Source organism: Akebia trifoliata, chromosome 4, assembly GCF_017979445.1.
Source record: "Akebia trifoliata isolate Shusen 1 chromosome 4, ASM1797944v1, whole genome shotgun sequence".
Classification (NCBI taxonomy): Eukaryota; Viridiplantae; Streptophyta; class Magnoliopsida; order Ranunculales; family Lardizabalaceae; genus Akebia; species Akebia trifoliata.
Window position 1 is genome coordinate 5,356,692 of NC_141378.1, and position 17,799 is coordinate 5,374,490.

Consider the following 17,799-nt stretch of genomic DNA (forward strand, 5'->3'; position numbering starts at 1 on the left):
AAAAAATGATTTGATGGTGTAAACACAAAATCCAATGGTCACAATTTATCTTTGAGATAAGTTTGTTGGGGATTCATTGAGATCATAACCGTTGGATTTCGTATTTATATGATCACGTGTTTCCTCGCGAACGCGAGTCATTGGAATCCAATGGCCCCAAGTATATAAACCACGCGGGCCACTTCGGTCACCAACTAAAAGGCCAAAATACTCGCAAGATGGACTGGGCCGGACCAGCCATCCCAATAGATAGATAAGGTTTGGGTTAGGATTTTTAGATCAGATTAAGATCGACCCATTCCAAACCAACCCGATCCGGACCATTGAGAACCACGAATCCCAATCCGACCCAGCGAACCAACGAAGTAGACATCACTATCTCGAATTACTATGACGGCCCGTCTCTCTCTGTTTTTCTCTTAGTTCATCCATTCGATTACGCAAGCTTCAAGTTGGTTCAGACTTCAAAGATCCTCTCAATCTCACATAATAAAATATTTCAAAAGTCTTCTATCGTTTCCCCTTCACCTTCTTCTGATAAATTCGATTTTTTCTTTAATATTTATGGCGGGAAGAAAAGCCGAATTGGCGGGAACCAACTCGTAAATTTCGAGATTTTGTGAATTGGGTTTTGTTTAGCGATGGCTGCAAGTGCAAACCCATCTGGGAATCAAGAGGGGAATAACCATGGTGGTCCTTCTTCTTCCAACGGTATCTCCAGCGGTGGTGGAAACCCTAGTAATGGAAATTCTGCTCCGGCAGCAGAGAATTCGGGTCCTGCGCAGGCGTTGAAGCACAATCCGGGGCTTTCGATGGAGTGGACGACCGAAGAGCAATCGATTTTGGAGGAAGGACTTACCAAGTGAGTGAGTTTGAGAAGTTCTGCTGGTATTTTATTGGGTTTTGGTTTCTTGGATTTTAGAGCTTTTGATCTGTTTGTTTGAATTGTGGGTTTATCTGTAATTTTTCTGTCACATCTATTGTGGGTTTTATTGGTTTTTGTCAATTATTGATTTACTGATTTTTTCTCAAGAAGTTATATTTTGGGTGAAAAAGATTTTTTTTTTTTTTGGGCGCAAACATGGAAATTCAGACAAAACAAACTTATAGTTTTCTTTAGATCATCGTAGTTGGAGAAGAGGGAAATTCAGTCAGATATTTGGTTTATTTCTGTCAATTCTGGAAAAAAAGGAAGAAAAAAAATGAAAGATGAGAATGAAGAACATTCTTGCTAGAACTTAGCCAATTAGATTATTGCAAAACTAGCCCTCTGTATGGTTACTCACCAACCTTTTTTTTTTAAATTTGTCGAAAGATTAATTATACAATCAAAGTAGCATTGTTCGAGCTGACTGTCTCAAAAGTAAAAGAAAAATCTTTTATATTACTTAAACATTCATATTCATCTTTTATAGTTTTATCGTTATGAACTTAGATGTAAGAATCATGCTTGCTTATTCATTTCTCCACAAAAATAGTACACATGAGCAAATAATCTCCAAGTTCAGATTAAAAGGTAAATAACCCAAAGAAACATATTTTCAATGATAATCAATGTAAGAATAAATAAGTTAATCTCCAAAAATGTTTTTTTTTTTAAACTCTTACTTTGATGGATGTTAGGTGCAATTATTTACTTCATGGGCAAGATCTCTAGTTCAAGTCTTGGATGGCATTGTTGCGTCAAGAAAGAGAGCTCATGAATTGATCAACTAAACTATGCCAATAGGGCTTATCAAACTTAGCTCAAAGGCTTAATTAAGCTTAACTTTTATGGTTGCTAATTTAGGTGCCCACACCTGTTTAACATTGGGGTGTCTAATGGATAAGGTGGGGGAACATTGATGCGTGTTTGAGTCTGTTAGGGGTTCACAACATAAACAAGCCCAAAGCTTTAACATCCTCATTTTAGTTTCTGAATTATATCTTTTTTATTTTTATTTTTTTATAACTGAAATTTTATTAATAAGAGGACAATGTGTCCTCAAAGCTAAGAAACAAAACTACAATCTCCCGCTACAAACATTATCCCACCTAGAAAGAAAATCTAAAAAAAAAAAAACCCCTCTAAAATCATTGAACCGCTTACACCAAACAAACAACAAACCAACAATATAAAAAATTAATTCCTGCAAAGAACTTTCCTTCTTATCAAACATGCATCCGTTCCTTTCTTTCCACAAGCCCCAACATATTGCAAAAGGCAAGAAATTCCGCATAATCTTTGACCTCCAGAAAAGATGTTGGACTTCCAACTAAACAAAAGGGATATAACTGAGTGGGGATGACACCAAGCAACCTTGAAGAGAGCATGAAAATAGGACCACACACTATAAGCCACCACACAATGAATAAGGATGTGACTCATAGACTCCCCACACACTTTACATAAACAACAAAATTCCATAAAGACAAGACCCTTATGTCTAAGGAGATCAATTGTAGGAAGTTTATTCAAAGCCGCCAACCAAATGAAGAAAGAGATTTTGGTAGGCACATTAGAAGACCAAACAAAGGAGTCCGGGAAACAAGGATCTTGATACTAGAAAGAAGAATTATATCTGAGTTGGTACTTAGAGTATGGTGTTGTTGAAGGAGATTTGAGAAATGTCATGATCGAGTTTCTATTAAAATGGAGCGATCTTGGAACATATCTCAAGTCACCAATCAGATCTGGGACTTGGCTGCAATTTGGTATTTCCTGATTTTTTGTAATTATATTATGAAGTTGGCTAACTATAAGGCTGGCATCCCTGCTAAAGTGTCTCTAGGATGGACATGTTTTGTGGAATGGAGTTAGTGATATGTATTCCTTCTCTTTCATTCTCTCTGTCTTTTGTTTTAGCGAAGTTTTTTATTGTTACCGGCCAAAATTTGTCATGCTGATAGGATAAAATATTGTTCAGTTGAATAACCTAGATGTCTTGGATTGAGAATATGACACAAACCAAACCGAGACAAATCTCCTATTTATCATTCCTGCCGCCTCTGACGGCTGAGACCTTCACAAATTAACATTTCCTTTGTCCATTGTAGCAGTGACTCAATTGGTTAGGACTGACTCACTTTGGTCTAAATGTGGTTTAAGTTGCGCAATGAAATCAATCTTCAGTCCTTGATGATGGTTGCACCACTTGCTAGTATGCCACCACATTCACCACTCCACAGATAGACACTCCACTCAACCTACCTGCATATGTTAGATTTCATCTAGCCTTTTTTGCTTTAGTCCAAAAAAGGATGGCAAAAACAAATATGAGTTATTCTTTGTTACTTTGTCTTGTGCTTTTCTTCTTTTTTGCTTCCCTCTCCACCCGTTTTGAAAACCAAAATTATTACACTTTAGAGGATTTCAATTGCTACACACTATATTAAAAAGGATAGGAAAATGAAACCTAACTTGCTAAGAAATGAAGTATTTTTGTGATGATTTTATGTTGTTCTTTATTAAATTATTTTAGGGAAAATTACTAAAAAAGGGCTATGTTTTTCACTAATTACTAAAAAGATACACATTTTTTTAAATTACTAAAAACGAATTAAGTCGCTGGACTGTCGGCGTTTTAAATGTAATTATAAAAGCACCTCACGAATTAATAAGGGCAACCCAGGCCATAACCGAATTATTTTGTCTTATATGTGTTAAAAGTTTCGGGATGAGCTGATTTTTGGTGAGGATGATCTCTGTGATGAGTAGATCATATTCACCAAAAATCAGCCCATTTCGAAACTTCTAACCCCATCAAAACTGGTTTACAAACAAAATGATGATTTACGGTTCTTGAACTTGTTTTGATGGGGTTAGAAGTTTCGTAATGAACTCATTTTTGGTGAGGATGATCTCCTCATCATAGAGATCATCCTCACCAAAAATCAGCTCATTCCGAAACTTTTAAGCCATATAAGACAAAATAATTCGGCTATGGTGTGGGTTTCCCTTATTAATTCGTGGGGTGTTTTTATAATTACCCGTTAAAGCAAGCTATTAAAACGCTAGACAGTCCAGTGTTTTAACTATTCAAGGGCATCTTTGGTAAAGCAATGAATTTTAACACATTAAAATGCTGGACAGTCCTGCGAGTTACTAAAATGCTGGATAGTCCAGCGACTTAATTCGTTTTTGGTAATTTTAAGAAAATACATGTCTTTTTAGTAATTAATAAAAAACACAGCCATTTTTTAGTAATTTTCCCATTATTTTATTGATTCCCTCTTTCTCTGTGCTTGTCACTTATTTCCACTAGAATTTATGAATACGTATAAATTCTTGAGTTTGTTAAGAAAAAGGTTAACCCCTATCTAGAATCCTTTTTAATATTGTTTCATTTTACTGCTTCTCTTACTTGGCTAATTTCTGAAGACTGTTTCTCTCTCTCTCTCTCTTGTTGTATTCTCCTATTTTTGTTGAACGAGTCAGTTTGGATTGCTAACAATATAGTTACTTTCAGTTATGCCTTTTGATTGTCGTCCTTTTTAGCTTTTTGTATGAGCCATTATTAACCTATTGGTGATATCATATGATTTTCAGGTATGCTTCTGAATCAATCATTGTGCGCTATGCAAATATTGCAATGCAGTTACAAGATAAGACAGTACGGGATGTGGCCATGCGCTGCAGATGGATGACAGTAAATTTTTTAACTTCCTTTTCCAAATAATTGAAGCTTACTTTCTCATTTTTTTTAATTTGCCATTCATACCACCTTTCTCTTGTTGTTGCTTCTACCTTTAAACAAACATTTCACTCACATAAATCTCTAAAAGGTTTGAATAATCTCAGTCTGGGTGGTAAAAATGATAATTGACATTTTAAAGCTGAACGTCAGGATTACACGTGAAGCAACTTGGAAAGAACCAATTCTACAGTGGGATATCCTGTTCCCATCAATGTTGAGTGGGCTGATTACTTATGTTTAGTCAAAAGGCTCTATCTCCAATGGGCAAAAAATTTCTAGTCTTCTCATTTCCGAAGGAAAAGATCAAATCTCATTGATTCATGAGAAAATGATACCCACTAAGAGTGGTATGGTTTTGATACAAAACCAGAAAATCCTGCGAGAAGATCGAAAGAATCTTCCAAAGTTCCAAGGTGTTATAAAATAAGAATATAATCCACCAAAATCTCTCTGCAATGGAACCCTAAGGAACAGCCACGCCAACCAATGCTAGCGAAGTATCAAAAGCTAAGAATATCATTATTAATTAATAATTCCCATTACATGCTCTCATAACCAAACAAAATTGAAAATTACACAGGAAGTGATAAAACCAAAGAAACAAAAACTAAACATTCATCTAAATATTTTCTAGTGATAGCTAAAATAGCCATAATTAAGACAGCACAAGCTAACCCTCTCAAGGAGCTGGTCCAACTAATCTTAATCCAATTGAATTCAACAAACCTAGAACTGCTAACCATGGATTAAAGTTCCGTAATCTCGGAATATTTCATCTCAGACATTTTGGTTTTGGATGTGATTGGAATGAAACATTTACACCCCAAAAACAGTCAATGTTTCAGATGTCTCAAAATGTTGTACAGTGTCTCAGTCAAGACAAACTTGATCTTTCTCTTAACTGAGAAATTGCCTCAAGAAGAGATTTTAAACCTTGGTGTTAACATTGATTTGTATTTGACCTCTTGCCACATTGCCATTGGTGGAAAAAATCTCTTTGGACCATAGTTGCCTTCAATCCTGATCTAGCAACAACGTGGGGATTTGATTAGTCAATAGGTCTTGATAGAAGGCTTTCTCTGATATTCTAAGAAATTAAAATCAAGGTTATCCCAAGTGTAAAATAGATCTCTACTTGGGGCAGATGGAATAATATCTATAGATTGATCTTTCATTCTCCCTGACCTTTAAAATACAAATTGATTTATCAATTTTAAGCTGTTCAAGGTTTACAAGTGAGATTTCCATTTGATCTTCATTTTTGAAGACATGAACAACAACTTCTCACAATTCAAAAGAACACCCCTAAAACTTTAAGAAGATGAAGAAGAACAAAGAAGAAATGTCTGTAGAAAGAGTTTTGCCACGGAGTAAGTCGATTAGCTTTAGTCATTCTACCACAAGATTATTTCACCTGTACAACTACTTATTTTCTAAAGGAAGAAGATGGTAAAAACCCCGACCACAAAAAAGGGTAAGAAAAGCAATTGTAAAGGGTAAAAATAGTGAAACTCCTGACCACAACGAATGGAGGAGAATAGCAATTGTAAGTACTGGAGCTAGATCATGACCTATCAAAGAAACAAAATGATCCACTATAAGGCTTCTTTGTAACTCCGGGGGATTTTAGTTTTGTGCTATTTAGTTTTGATTAATTCTCTTACATGTTGATAGTGCCGAACAATGTTATTGATATTTTCCAAGAATTGCATTTGGAAGGTTTATTCAAAGGAAAAAAAAAAAATTCTTTGGAATATTCTTACTTTTGTTAATTGTCGCATAAGATGGAAGGAAATGAATAGCCAAAGAGTTTAAGGGGGAGGAACTTGCTTCAGTTATTATGCTGATTAAAACAATACCTCTTTTTTTAATTATTTTGGATCTTGAAGAAGTTTTCAGGGCAAAAAATTTAGAATGTTTAGATGGAAAGAGATGCCCGTGACTGAATTGAGGGCAAGCTCAACTGAAAATTTTATTTTCTTCATTGTACGCCCTCCCTTGTGGAAATTTATATGCTTAAAATCCAAATTGTGCTTCTAAGATTTTCACGTACATATCTATTCTGTAGCTTGTTTTTTGAGGTTCACATGGAAAGTGTCTTTTTAATAATGTTTATACTTTTTAAGTTCTATTTGAATTTGCTTAATGATTTATTCTTCTTCCAGAAAAAGGAAGTTGGCAAAAGAAGGAAAGAGGAACATAATTTGGCAAGAAAAAACAAAGATAAAAAGGTGAGGTACTCTAATGTATAAATGTTATTTGTTTACATGGTATCATGGTATTTGGTAGTCAAGGTATGTACCATTAGTTCTCTGTGTACATGTGTGTGTGCGGGCGTGCATGCATAAATAGTATTCAAATAATATTTTTGTTGTTTTAACCCCTAAAATTCAATGAGCGGTGTGGGTGTGAATGGGTGTGTGTGCGTGAATAGTGTTCAAATAGTACTTTTGTTGTTATAGCCCTAAAATTTAGAGAGCCAAATACATCAGACTTTAAGCTTATTAGTTTAGTTGATAGCATTTATAAGGTCATTGCTAAGATGTTGGCCTTGAAGATTCATGTGATTCTTTTATTTTTAATTTCTCTTCATCAAAGCGCCTTTGTAAGTATTTGGAAGTTGTTGGATGGAGTTTAGATTCATAACGAGTGCAATTGATTAGATAGGGTTCTGGGAATTTGTATAAGATCGAAGTAGAGAAAGCGTACGACCATGTCAGTAGGTCTCTAGGCTGTGGAAACGATGTGGGCTGGAGATTAAAGGTGTGAAAGGGCAAGAGGGGTTTGCTTTTGGGAGGACATGCCTTTCAAAGCCGATTAATTTCTGTCTTCTAATCTAGAGATAGAATCCTTTGGAGTATGTTGTCTTTTGTGGTATTCTTCGATCTTTGGGGGAAGTGCAATGATAGGGGGTCTTCAAAGATAGGAAGAATATCCTCTCACGATCATCTATCCATCACATCTTTCTTGTAGTTTTGATCAAAGCAGTTTTGATTTGAGGCTTCAGTGGATGTTTAAATGAGACTTTTTTACTTGATGGTTTCACCAGCAACTTGAAAAGGGATAGAGCAAAGAGCTCACCTACTTGGGGTGAATCTATGGGTGTTTTAACAAATTGAAGTATTGATGTGCTTGAAGTTTGCACGTGAAGAAATCTCCACAACATAATTTATTCTTATTTATGTATGATCTGATTATTTTTCTATTGCTTTCATTTTTAAACAAAGAGCAATCTAAGTTACCCATTGGATTAGATAGGATGATGTATCAATGTAATACCTATAGAAATGCTATCTATGGTAGTGGTTTATCCTGAAAAATTGGGCCCAATTGAATGTTAAGAACTATGCCTTTATGAGTCTTCTAGAATTTGGACCATGTCATATAAGTAGCTTTGTCTTTTTATAGTTCCTACTATGAAGCTTGACTAGAATCATTTTTGCATATTTTCTGTCTCTATCATTTCCATTTGAAATCAAATTTCTTGAACTCCTAGTATCTCAGCAAATGTTTCTGGCATGTCTTTCTCAGGAAAAGGTTGCTGACCCTTCAGCAAGGTCATCATCACACTACACTGCCCGGTCCAATGTTCCTCCACATGCTTCATCAATGCTTCCTATAGACAATGATGATGGAATTTCGTATAAAGGTTTGCTTCATTCTTTTCTTTCCTGTTTCTTAGCTTCCAAATACATATTTAATGAAATTTGGCCATTGAAAGAAAGTAGAAGCATTAATGATGACTGTTTGAATTTACATTAATAACTGTTATCCTGGATTAGCTAGTATTCTAGTAAAGTCTTGTTGGTATTCCATTTTATCTTCGATAGGCCCAGTTAAACAGTAGTCAATGAAAATTTAATGGCTAAGCTTAACTGGTTGTTTCTTTTAGAACCACTGTTATGGTGGATGTGGACCAAAATAATTGTCTCTGCTTGAGTGCAATATTTTTTCTAAATCCAATTGTATCAGTTCATCATGTAAGTGAACGCCTTTTAGTCAGAATTCATTCTAGACTTCAATTTGTTTGGCTCTTAATGAAACTTGAAGCTTGAGGTTGAAGAACGTTGTTCATAATCAAGGAAAGTCGAATGTAGGCCAAACCAGTTTGATCTACCAAGTTCAATTGCATAGAACACGCCAGAATGACTAATGATAGATTTTGATCTATGAACTTAAGGTGTTGAACTTAGTCCTTGGAAACACCTTCATCCATTCACAACATTTCAAAATTCTAGAGGTTTCTACACTTCAAGATACTTTGTAGTTTCACAAAATTTAAACTTCATAGAGATATTTCCGGTTCATGGCTAGTATATGCTACGTTGAATCTTTTTGAGGTCTTGTAATGTATAGTGTATACTCATGCTCTGGCAATCACACTAAAGATCATTCTATTGCTTATGTACTCGTTGTCTTCATCATCATCATCAAAGCCTTATCCTAAATGTTGGAGTCAGCATCATCATCCTTATCATCACTTTGAATAAGGCCACATTTTCTGTAAATATTGGCTCGGCTACATGATGCCACCATTCAACTCTCTGAAACATATCTCCTGTCCAATTTTCTTATGTATTCTTACTGATAAAATATGTTTATTTGTTGTTTTCAGAAATAGGTGGTGCAACAGGACAGCTACTTGAGCAAAATGCTCAGGTCTTCAGTCAAATTTCTGCAAATTTTGCATCTTTTCAGGTAACATTTTCATTATTGATATTTGATTGATATCACTTCTACTTCTACAATGAAGTGAAAATAAAACACTAAGCAACACTCCTCTGTTAAGACTTTGACACATCTATTCGGCTACAATTTTTACTGAATGAGGGCCCAACATTTGTACCAGATAGTGATGACGATGTCTTGGTGGTAAATTGAGATTATACCACTTACATGCAAGCTTTTTTTATTTTATTTTATTGGTAGTAAAACTTTCATTAAACAAACAAGGGACTGTATAAATGGGTTGGTCAAGGGAACCACCATAAGAATAAGAAGAGAAGAAGAAAAAGAAACAAGCCCAGCCTCCCAACACTACTCAATTTGAATATTACAAATCCAATCCCACCTACCTATGAAATCTTCAAAAACTACTCTGAAAACTCAGAAAATTTTACACCAAAGAAACAAAAGACTTAAAAGTCGATATGAGAATCTCCTCCAAGGAAGAAGTGCTGGTTCTGCTCTCTCCAGATCCCCAACAAACTGCGAATGGATTAAATTCCACATGGTCTTCTTTGACGCAGAGAATGGTCTGGCCAAGTGCAACCACCCTTGAAAAAGCGCCACAGTAGACCTTGGGAGGCACCCAGAGATACCAAACAGAGCAAAGGTATACCACCACACTTCCTTCACCACATTACAGTGAATAAGAAAAAGCTTAGCCAATTCTCCGTCCCTTTTGCAAAGGAAGCATTAAGTCACCACACAAACACCCCTCCACGCAAACTGGTCAGCAGTCAGGCTTCTCCCCAAAACCACTGACCAAATGAAGAAGGAAACCCTTCATGAAACTCTCGGGCCCCAAACTGCTATATGGGGAAATGATGGAAGGAAGCCTCAATAAGGGACTTATAAAAGGAACTCGCCAAGAATGCACCATCATTACTGTCTGCCCATACTCTTATCCTCCTTTTCTAATGACACAGTCACCGAGGAAAGACACTCTACCAACCACACAACAGCGCCAATCTCCCAATCATAATATCTCTTCTAAACTCTATGCCCCATAAGAGGCGTCAATCCGCACCAAAGATGAACCCACAATACATTATTTGTCATTTCAAGACAGACTTCTTTACCGAGACACTAGGAGAGAGATAATGAACCATGGTGATAACCGATTTTATAAATGGTCATTATCCTGGTCTCACACCTTCACGAAGGTTTTACATTACCACTGGGCTATTGAAATCATTGGTGATGCATTTTGCATGTGTGACTCAGACATTCCTCCACATGTCCGACATGGCAACCTTTTAAGAGATGGGGGTTCCCATCCATGTTTGTGGATGAACTTCACTGACAATCTTCTTTTCTTTATGCAGCTTCACGACAACATCAATCTCTTCTGCCAAACTCGGGACAACATTCTCACAATCATGAATGAGTATGTAGCAAACCCACGCTCTTTAAGATTTTGCTCTTTTATCCTCATGGAATACACATGCACGATAATATTAACATGCATTACACACATATGTTGATGTATGTGTCCTGTAGCCGTTTGTCTTTCATATTCTTGGTTTGGTTCATGCTAACTATGGTGCACAAAAGGTCCATCACCAGGACACAAGTTCGACAATAATGGAATAAAGCCATTAACCCTTAGCCCTACCTTTCCCATACACACATATGCATCCACTCACAGGAAGACGAGTAAAAAATAGCAGTTATATTTCCCAAAATGTTCGGTACATTTAATATTTTAAAAATGTTGATAAAAAATGTGTTCCATATTCCCAACCAACTATCAATTTAAAAAAAAAATTGGAACCAGAAAAAAAAAATCAAATTCCTTCTTTGTTTCCTCTCCCGTGGGCATGTTTTCTTCTTATTTTAAAAATGTTGGTCAAAAACGTGTTCCATATTCCCAACCATCAAATTCTTCTGTTTTTTTTTTCCAATAATTTCTTCTTTGTTTCCTCTCCTGTGGCCATGTTTACAGTGTTTTCTTTTTTTCACTTTTATTTATTTTAGATGCTCCACGCCCATACTATTTATCTGATATTTCCTTCTAAGAGGAAGAACTTTTGTTTATAACACCCTCAATAAGAGTATAAATACACAAAAAAACAAGGTTAAGTGGAGGAAGAGGGAAGGGAGCAGCTGTGACAGTAGCCGACCTTTGATTTCTTCTCGGTCAATCTCTCTCTAATAACCAATTGTTTTAAAGCTTAAACAGCTTTTCTCTTGAGTATAAATCTAAATTGAAAATGCAAAAGGGGTTTCATGATTAAAAAAAAATTGAATAGTTTTCAGCACCTCAATTGAGAACAACCACAAAGCCTTATAAAGCACCTCAGACATATTTAATTTTATTGTTTGATACGATGTAAGTGCTTTTCTAAGATAGAGGCTATACTGTTACACACATATGCACGCGCACTTAAGAGAGCTCTTAGACTATCCATATGTTAATATAGTGGATCCCAGGCCCTCATCTTTGAAAAAAATTCATTATCTGCTATTCTTGGTTCTTATTGAAAATAAATTGATAAAAGTATTCGTTGCTCTATCTATATTTACACATCTGCTTGTCTGTTTGTATCATACATTGACATGAATACTACACAGCATAAATGAAATGCCGGACATAATGAAGCAAATGCCGCCTCTTCCAGTGAAGCTGAATGAAGAGATCGCCAACAACATCCTTCCCAGGACGTCCCGTTCAATGCAGTCATGATCTTTACTTTCCAGTAATGTGGTCCACTTCGGCCAATTCCCTGAACTTTGGGATACCTCAGAGAAAATCTGAGATGTAAATCCATCCATCAATTAAGTTGATTCAGGTTCCTTTTTTTTCTTGTTTTTTTTTACATATTGTCTAAAAAATTGTAAAGGTATTTTTTTTTTTCTCCTTATTTTTTGTTTTATGTAGTGTGTGGATGTTTAGAAGTTGTGCAGAGATGATTACTGATGGTAGAACTGATCGAGGGATATAAAGGAGTAAATAACTCTTTGAGAATTTGAGTTTGAATGTTTTCTGGTTGGGATTTAATTTGTTGGCCAAATAATTTATTTCTCTTATTCAATAGAGGTTGCAGATGGGAGCATTTATGTCATTTTTCGTTAGTCCCTCTTGAGAAGATTAAGGTCAAGGGGTATTTCATCAGTTTCAAAACACAGCGAGGTATCTCAAATATTAACCAAGTGGAATGAAACTCTAGGTATCTCAAACTTGCAGTGAAAACTTGCATTTTTTTTTATATTTAAGGGAGTGACTAATTGCAGACTGTGTGCAACAAATTGCACCCCTTTTCTTAAAAAATCACTTGCACTCCATTAGTATTGATTGCACTCCAAAAAAAAAAAACTACCACTTGGATAACACCTACAATTAATTGCACCCCACCCCCCTTGCAAGAAAAAGAAGAAAGAATTGCACTCGTTCCTTGAAGGGAGAGGTGCAATGGTAGAAATTTTAAAATAACTGAATAGAAAATTTTATTTTTAAGGTTGGTGCAAGGTGACTTGTGATAGTAGTTGCTCATTCTTTTAGTAGAAAAGAAAAATATACAACGTTTGAGACTTCATCAAAGTAGCAGTTGAAATCTATATAATAAGATACGATGGTTGAATTCCCAAAGATTATCCTTGCAAAGCGGGGTTTTGATTCAATTCCATGTGAATTTGAGAATAATTTTCAGCTTTCTTCTTTTTTTCATTTTTCTAAGAATACACCCTCAAATTTTATTGTCTTTCTTCTTTTACCCCTTTTTTAAAAATAAATTTACAATTTTATACAATGTCTTTCGACTTTTCTCTTTTTCTAATAATACCCTTTTAATTTTATTCTTTCTTTTTCTTTCCATATTTTTCAATTATATCCCTTTAATTTTATTATCTCTTCTCTTTTACCCTCAAAGAAGATGTGTGTGCCTTAGGAGGAGGGGGTAAACCCTAATCTAGTGGGACAATATTCCTTGGTGATTAAGAATAGGAATGTGCAATAATCCCTAGGAAACTCGTGCGTGTGTGTGTGTGTGTGTGTTTTATTTTCTAAGTCACCCTAGTCTTACTAAGTTAATAAGGATTTCACCCCTACTAAGGGTCTTTTAGCTCACCTATTGGCTTCCAAAAACTTGATCCGATCCTTTAGGGCTGTAGAGAAAGAAATTCCATTAATTTTGATTTTTTTTTTCTTTCAAAAAATGTGATTTTTCACCTTTTTATTTCATTTCTAAGTTTGGGAGTTATTTAAAAGTTTGGTAATCATCCATTTTCAAAACCTTGGATCTAGGTTAAAAGGAATTGTTTTTATTTTATTTTTTATCCGAAAGTCTTTTTATGAAACTTAGAGGGCTGTTGAGTTGGATTTCTGATGTGGTAATCCATTTGAGCACAACCATCCTTAGAAAGGCTAAAAATCTTATTATGTTATGTCAGTAAGGAAAAGGTTTCAATTTTTTTTTTCATCATCTGAGACCAGAAAAGTTAAAAAAATAAAAATAAAATAAAAATCTAATTTAGTTATATACTTTGCAAAATAACGTTACAGGTTTGATCTTTCATAATTGGATCCCCAAAGTCCAGCCCAATTAAGATCCATTAAGGAATAAGCTCAATTGGGATCTATCCGTAACAGATTAAAATGAATCATGTTTCAGTCCTATCTGATCCATTGACAGCTCTCCCAACGATCAACAAATTTTGATCCTATCGGATCGGGCTTATTAGGTCGGGTCATTATCTGAACCTAAAACCTTGATCCAAAACCTAAAAATATCAGAATGTTTTTCAAGTCTGTTCCAATCCAATCCATCATCCCTAAGCGGCTAAGCCTAACCTGTCTTAAAGATGGATAAGGCCAAAAAGCCCAATAAAGTAGCCCAGCTCATCACGGGCCTTCATATAGTATGAAAATAGAATTAGGGTTTACGAGAGCGAAGATCTAGGACTATAAGTAGTGCAGGAAGATTTAGGGTTTGGGAGTTGGGACGTGCACATACGAGTTTCGGTCCAAGCTCGTCTCTGATAACCTTGACGAAATGGTAAACTTCTATCCAGTCTTCCAATCGATTTCAGATGCTCTTCTGCTGTTTCATCTCATGTCAATTAGATCTTCCCTTCAATGGCTTACGCTCCGTATATTGTTGTTGTAGTGATTTTTCTTTTTTGGTTTCATGTTAGTTCCATACATTTGATCTTTGTTTATGATTTTTCTTTTCTATCTGATTCAATTTGTGTAGTTAGGGTTATGGTTTATTTAATGCATTTGCTTCATTTTGAATTTAGGGTTAAGGTTTGTTTCCTGTGGATTGATTAATTCAGGCTATGGGTTTTGAATGTGTAATTTTAGGGCTATTATCTGTTAGATTTTTTCTTTTTTCCCCTTTTATACAGATTTTACTCCCAAATTTGGTTAGGGTTTTTTAGATGGAAAAGTTTTCTAGACTACCTGTTCAGATTTCTTTTATGAACGCTCCCCTTTTTCCTAAGCATGGTAAGATATGGAAAATCTAGATTGTCCTCTGTAGATGATGTCTATATTGATCTTTGGGATTATAGTATTTGACTTTTTTTTTTTTTTTTTTTTGCTTAAAAAAAAAAAGTGTTGGATTTGTTGAGGTATGTTTGTTGAAAGCTTTTAAGGAAATCCTGTATTTTAATTAGATTTCTTGGTTTGGACTTTTAAATCATATTCTTGTTACTCACAGCATTGCCTGCTTTTGTCCCAAGTTCTTAACTTCTGTGAAAAATTTCGACCACTTGTTAATTTTTGTTAGAATGCTTCAAATATTTAATATTGAATGAATTCTTGGCTTGTATATCCTGAATTATCACTAATACTAAATGCGTGTGGTGATTGGGGTGTTTTTTCCCCTCTATTTGAAAACATCTTGAGTTTTTTCAGAGCTGCTATTGGCATCCCAACTTTTACACCCAATTAAAAATAAAGAAAATAAGTGATGAATGGTTGAGAGTAAGTAAAAGTTGGGTTGTCAATATCAGCTCTCATTTTTTGGGTTCAGGATTTTATATGAGCCTAATCATAATTGTAGTTTGTAAACAACTATTGTTTGATCGAGTGTTAAAATATTTTTTTAATGTTGAGATTATAATTTGAGCCAAACCTTGTAATGCTTGAAGGGTGTCTTTTAATCTTTAATTGGATTGTGATAAATAATTTAATAAATTGGGGTGTAATAAGTAAAAGTTGGGGTGTCAATGGAAACTCCCTTTTTAAAATGTGTTTCTTTGATATTTCAATTCAAAGTTACACGATAAACAGTGGAAGCAAATCTTTAAGAGCACATAGAGGTGTTTGGGTGGTGATTGAGACGTTTTCTCTGTTTTTGTTACTAAGAAGTTCATTTACATTATGTAATCAACAGCCGAAGCAAATCCATGAGATCAAGGACTTCCTTCTCACTGCAAGAAGGAAAGATGCACGTTCTGTTAAAATTAAGAGGAGCAAGGATGTTGTTAAGTTTAAGGTCCGTTGCTCCAAGTACCTCTACACACTCTGTGTGTTTGACTCAGAGAAGGCTGATAAGTTGAAGCAATCTCTTCCACCAGGTTAGTCTAAATCTCTTCCGCTGATTACGGTTTTGCTGTTTATCTATTCAATGAAGCATGAAGGTATCTGGTAGTATCTTTTTTTACTTTTTCATTGCTAGTTGGTATTACTATTTATTTGGAATTATATTTTGAAATGAACATTAAATATGATATTCAAACAAATCCAAGTTTCTAGTCTGCCTCATCAAGTATTTGAGTCAATTCAGTAAGTTGGTTCAAATGTCTTGTACTGTTAACTCAAAATTCAATAGACTCAAGTCATCTTGGTAGATTTCCTTTCCAGGTATATTTTTTAAAGGTAATTAAATTATAATTTATTAAAATTAATGACAGTTTGGTCTTGAGTGGGCTGTTCATAGATTTCTTTAATATATTATAACTTTTTTTTATAATGAGAAGAAAAAAAAAATTGGGACAAGGTGATCCCCTACCAGTACAAAGCACCAGAGAAAAGAGAAAAGATAAAAGAGGAGGAGATGTACAAAACACAAAGATCTCTACCTCTTCAAAGCCCTTGTTCATTCTGCTCCACAAGAAGATCAAACCGAAAATGTCCAAGATAACCTCGTAGGATGAAATTCTCCTTCTCCTAAAAGACTCCCCTATTCCCCTCCTTCCAAATACCCCAGTATATCGCAAATGGACTTGAGGCCCAAAGATATCACTAGAGGAAAATAGACAAAACAAAATTTGGACCCAAAACAAATTGAATCGAGAGAAAAAATGAGCCCAAATCTCAGAATATGACAATTAGAGTCTTCACTTCTCTTGCATGAGGAGCAAAAATTCAGAAAGCGCAGACCACACTTAATTAAATTATCTAAGATTAAAATTTTCTCAAAAGAAGCTAGCCAAATAAAAAAGACAACCTTTAATATGTTTTTACTTAAATTGCAACTCTTATGATCCTTGACAATCTACCTTTGTTATCTTCACACATAACCTATAATGATACAATATTATTCAATGATCCTTGGGCACACTAATAATATGGTGCTCCATCATATTGTTGTGGTTACTTCATATCATGGCTATGGTTTGAACTACAAGGGATATTGCGACAAATTATGCATAATAGTTAATGTCTTAACTAGGATGATTTTACTGACAATGGTGTAATGCAAGGGGGTCAATCTATATTGGGTGCAAAGTATTCTTTAATTTCAGCTGGTTGGTGTTTCTTTCTTAAATCGTTTTTGTTCACATTTAAAATATATGAACTTTTTGCAGGTTTGAGTGTGCAAGACCTGTGAAACAGCAAACAGCAGTTTGTGATTTATGAGTGTTGGTGAATGGAACTCATTTACATTTCCTTTTATGATTGTTCTACATTAGTTGAAGTCTGCTCGTGGTGTTTTTGTTTTGATTTCGGATTTAGACTCAGATTGCTATAATATTTATGTTTTTTCTTAAATTTTGATAGGAAATGGACATGGAGCCCTCTATTAGATGCTTGCAAGTTGCAAGTTCTTATCTACTTTCTTTCCAATTTGGTTAATTGAATCTTAAAAAGGCTTTAAAAAGTAGTGTTTTTTATTTTAATTTGGGCAATTCTTTTCCTTTTAAGTGTTTATTTGCTTCCCGAAAGTCTGGGTTTTTAGTTAAAAGCAAGTTTGTGTATGAGAAATATATGTTGGACACGTTTTGGTGGATATTTGAGATCCCTGTAGGTTTTCAAACTGATGGCATGACCTAGTCATTGACTTTGATCTTCTCTTACATACCATTGAAAAATTACCTAAATGCCATCAACTTCAACCTCTATCTTTTACACTTTGATTTCTCATCTTCAAACTCCTTAACCTTGTAATTTTTTTTTTATTCTGAGGTACTTGGGGCATGTCATTAGTTTGAAAATAAAGTCGTGCTGGGG

At 34.9% G+C, this 17,799-nt stretch overlaps 2 protein-coding genes across 2 annotated transcripts; both read left to right on the forward strand.

The window, feature by feature from the left end:
- Positions 1–414: 414 nt before the first annotated feature.
- Positions 415–12,402, forward strand: LOC147403234 (uncharacterized). The gene is made up of 7 exons (XM_086438739.1): positions 415–862; positions 4,529–4,628; positions 6,842–6,907; positions 8,208–8,325; positions 9,292–9,374; positions 10,727–10,788; positions 11,976–12,402. The coding sequence occupies exons 1-7, from the start codon at positions 642–644 to the stop codon at positions 12,085–12,087; spliced, it is 762 nt and encodes a 253-aa protein (XP_086294865.1). The 5' UTR covers positions 415–641; the 3' UTR covers positions 12,088–12,402.
- A 1,835-nt stretch (positions 12,403–14,237) lies between these two features.
- LOC147403235 (large ribosomal subunit protein eL38z/eL38y-like) lies at positions 14,238–17,401 on the forward strand. The gene is made up of 3 exons (XM_086438740.1): positions 14,238–14,395; positions 15,740–15,923; positions 17,157–17,401. Exons 1-3 carry the CDS (start codon positions 14,393–14,395, stop codon positions 17,177–17,179), a joined length of 210 nt encoding a protein of 69 aa, XP_086294866.1. The 5' UTR covers positions 14,238–14,392; the 3' UTR covers positions 17,180–17,401.
- Positions 17,402–17,799: the final 398 nt, after the last annotated feature.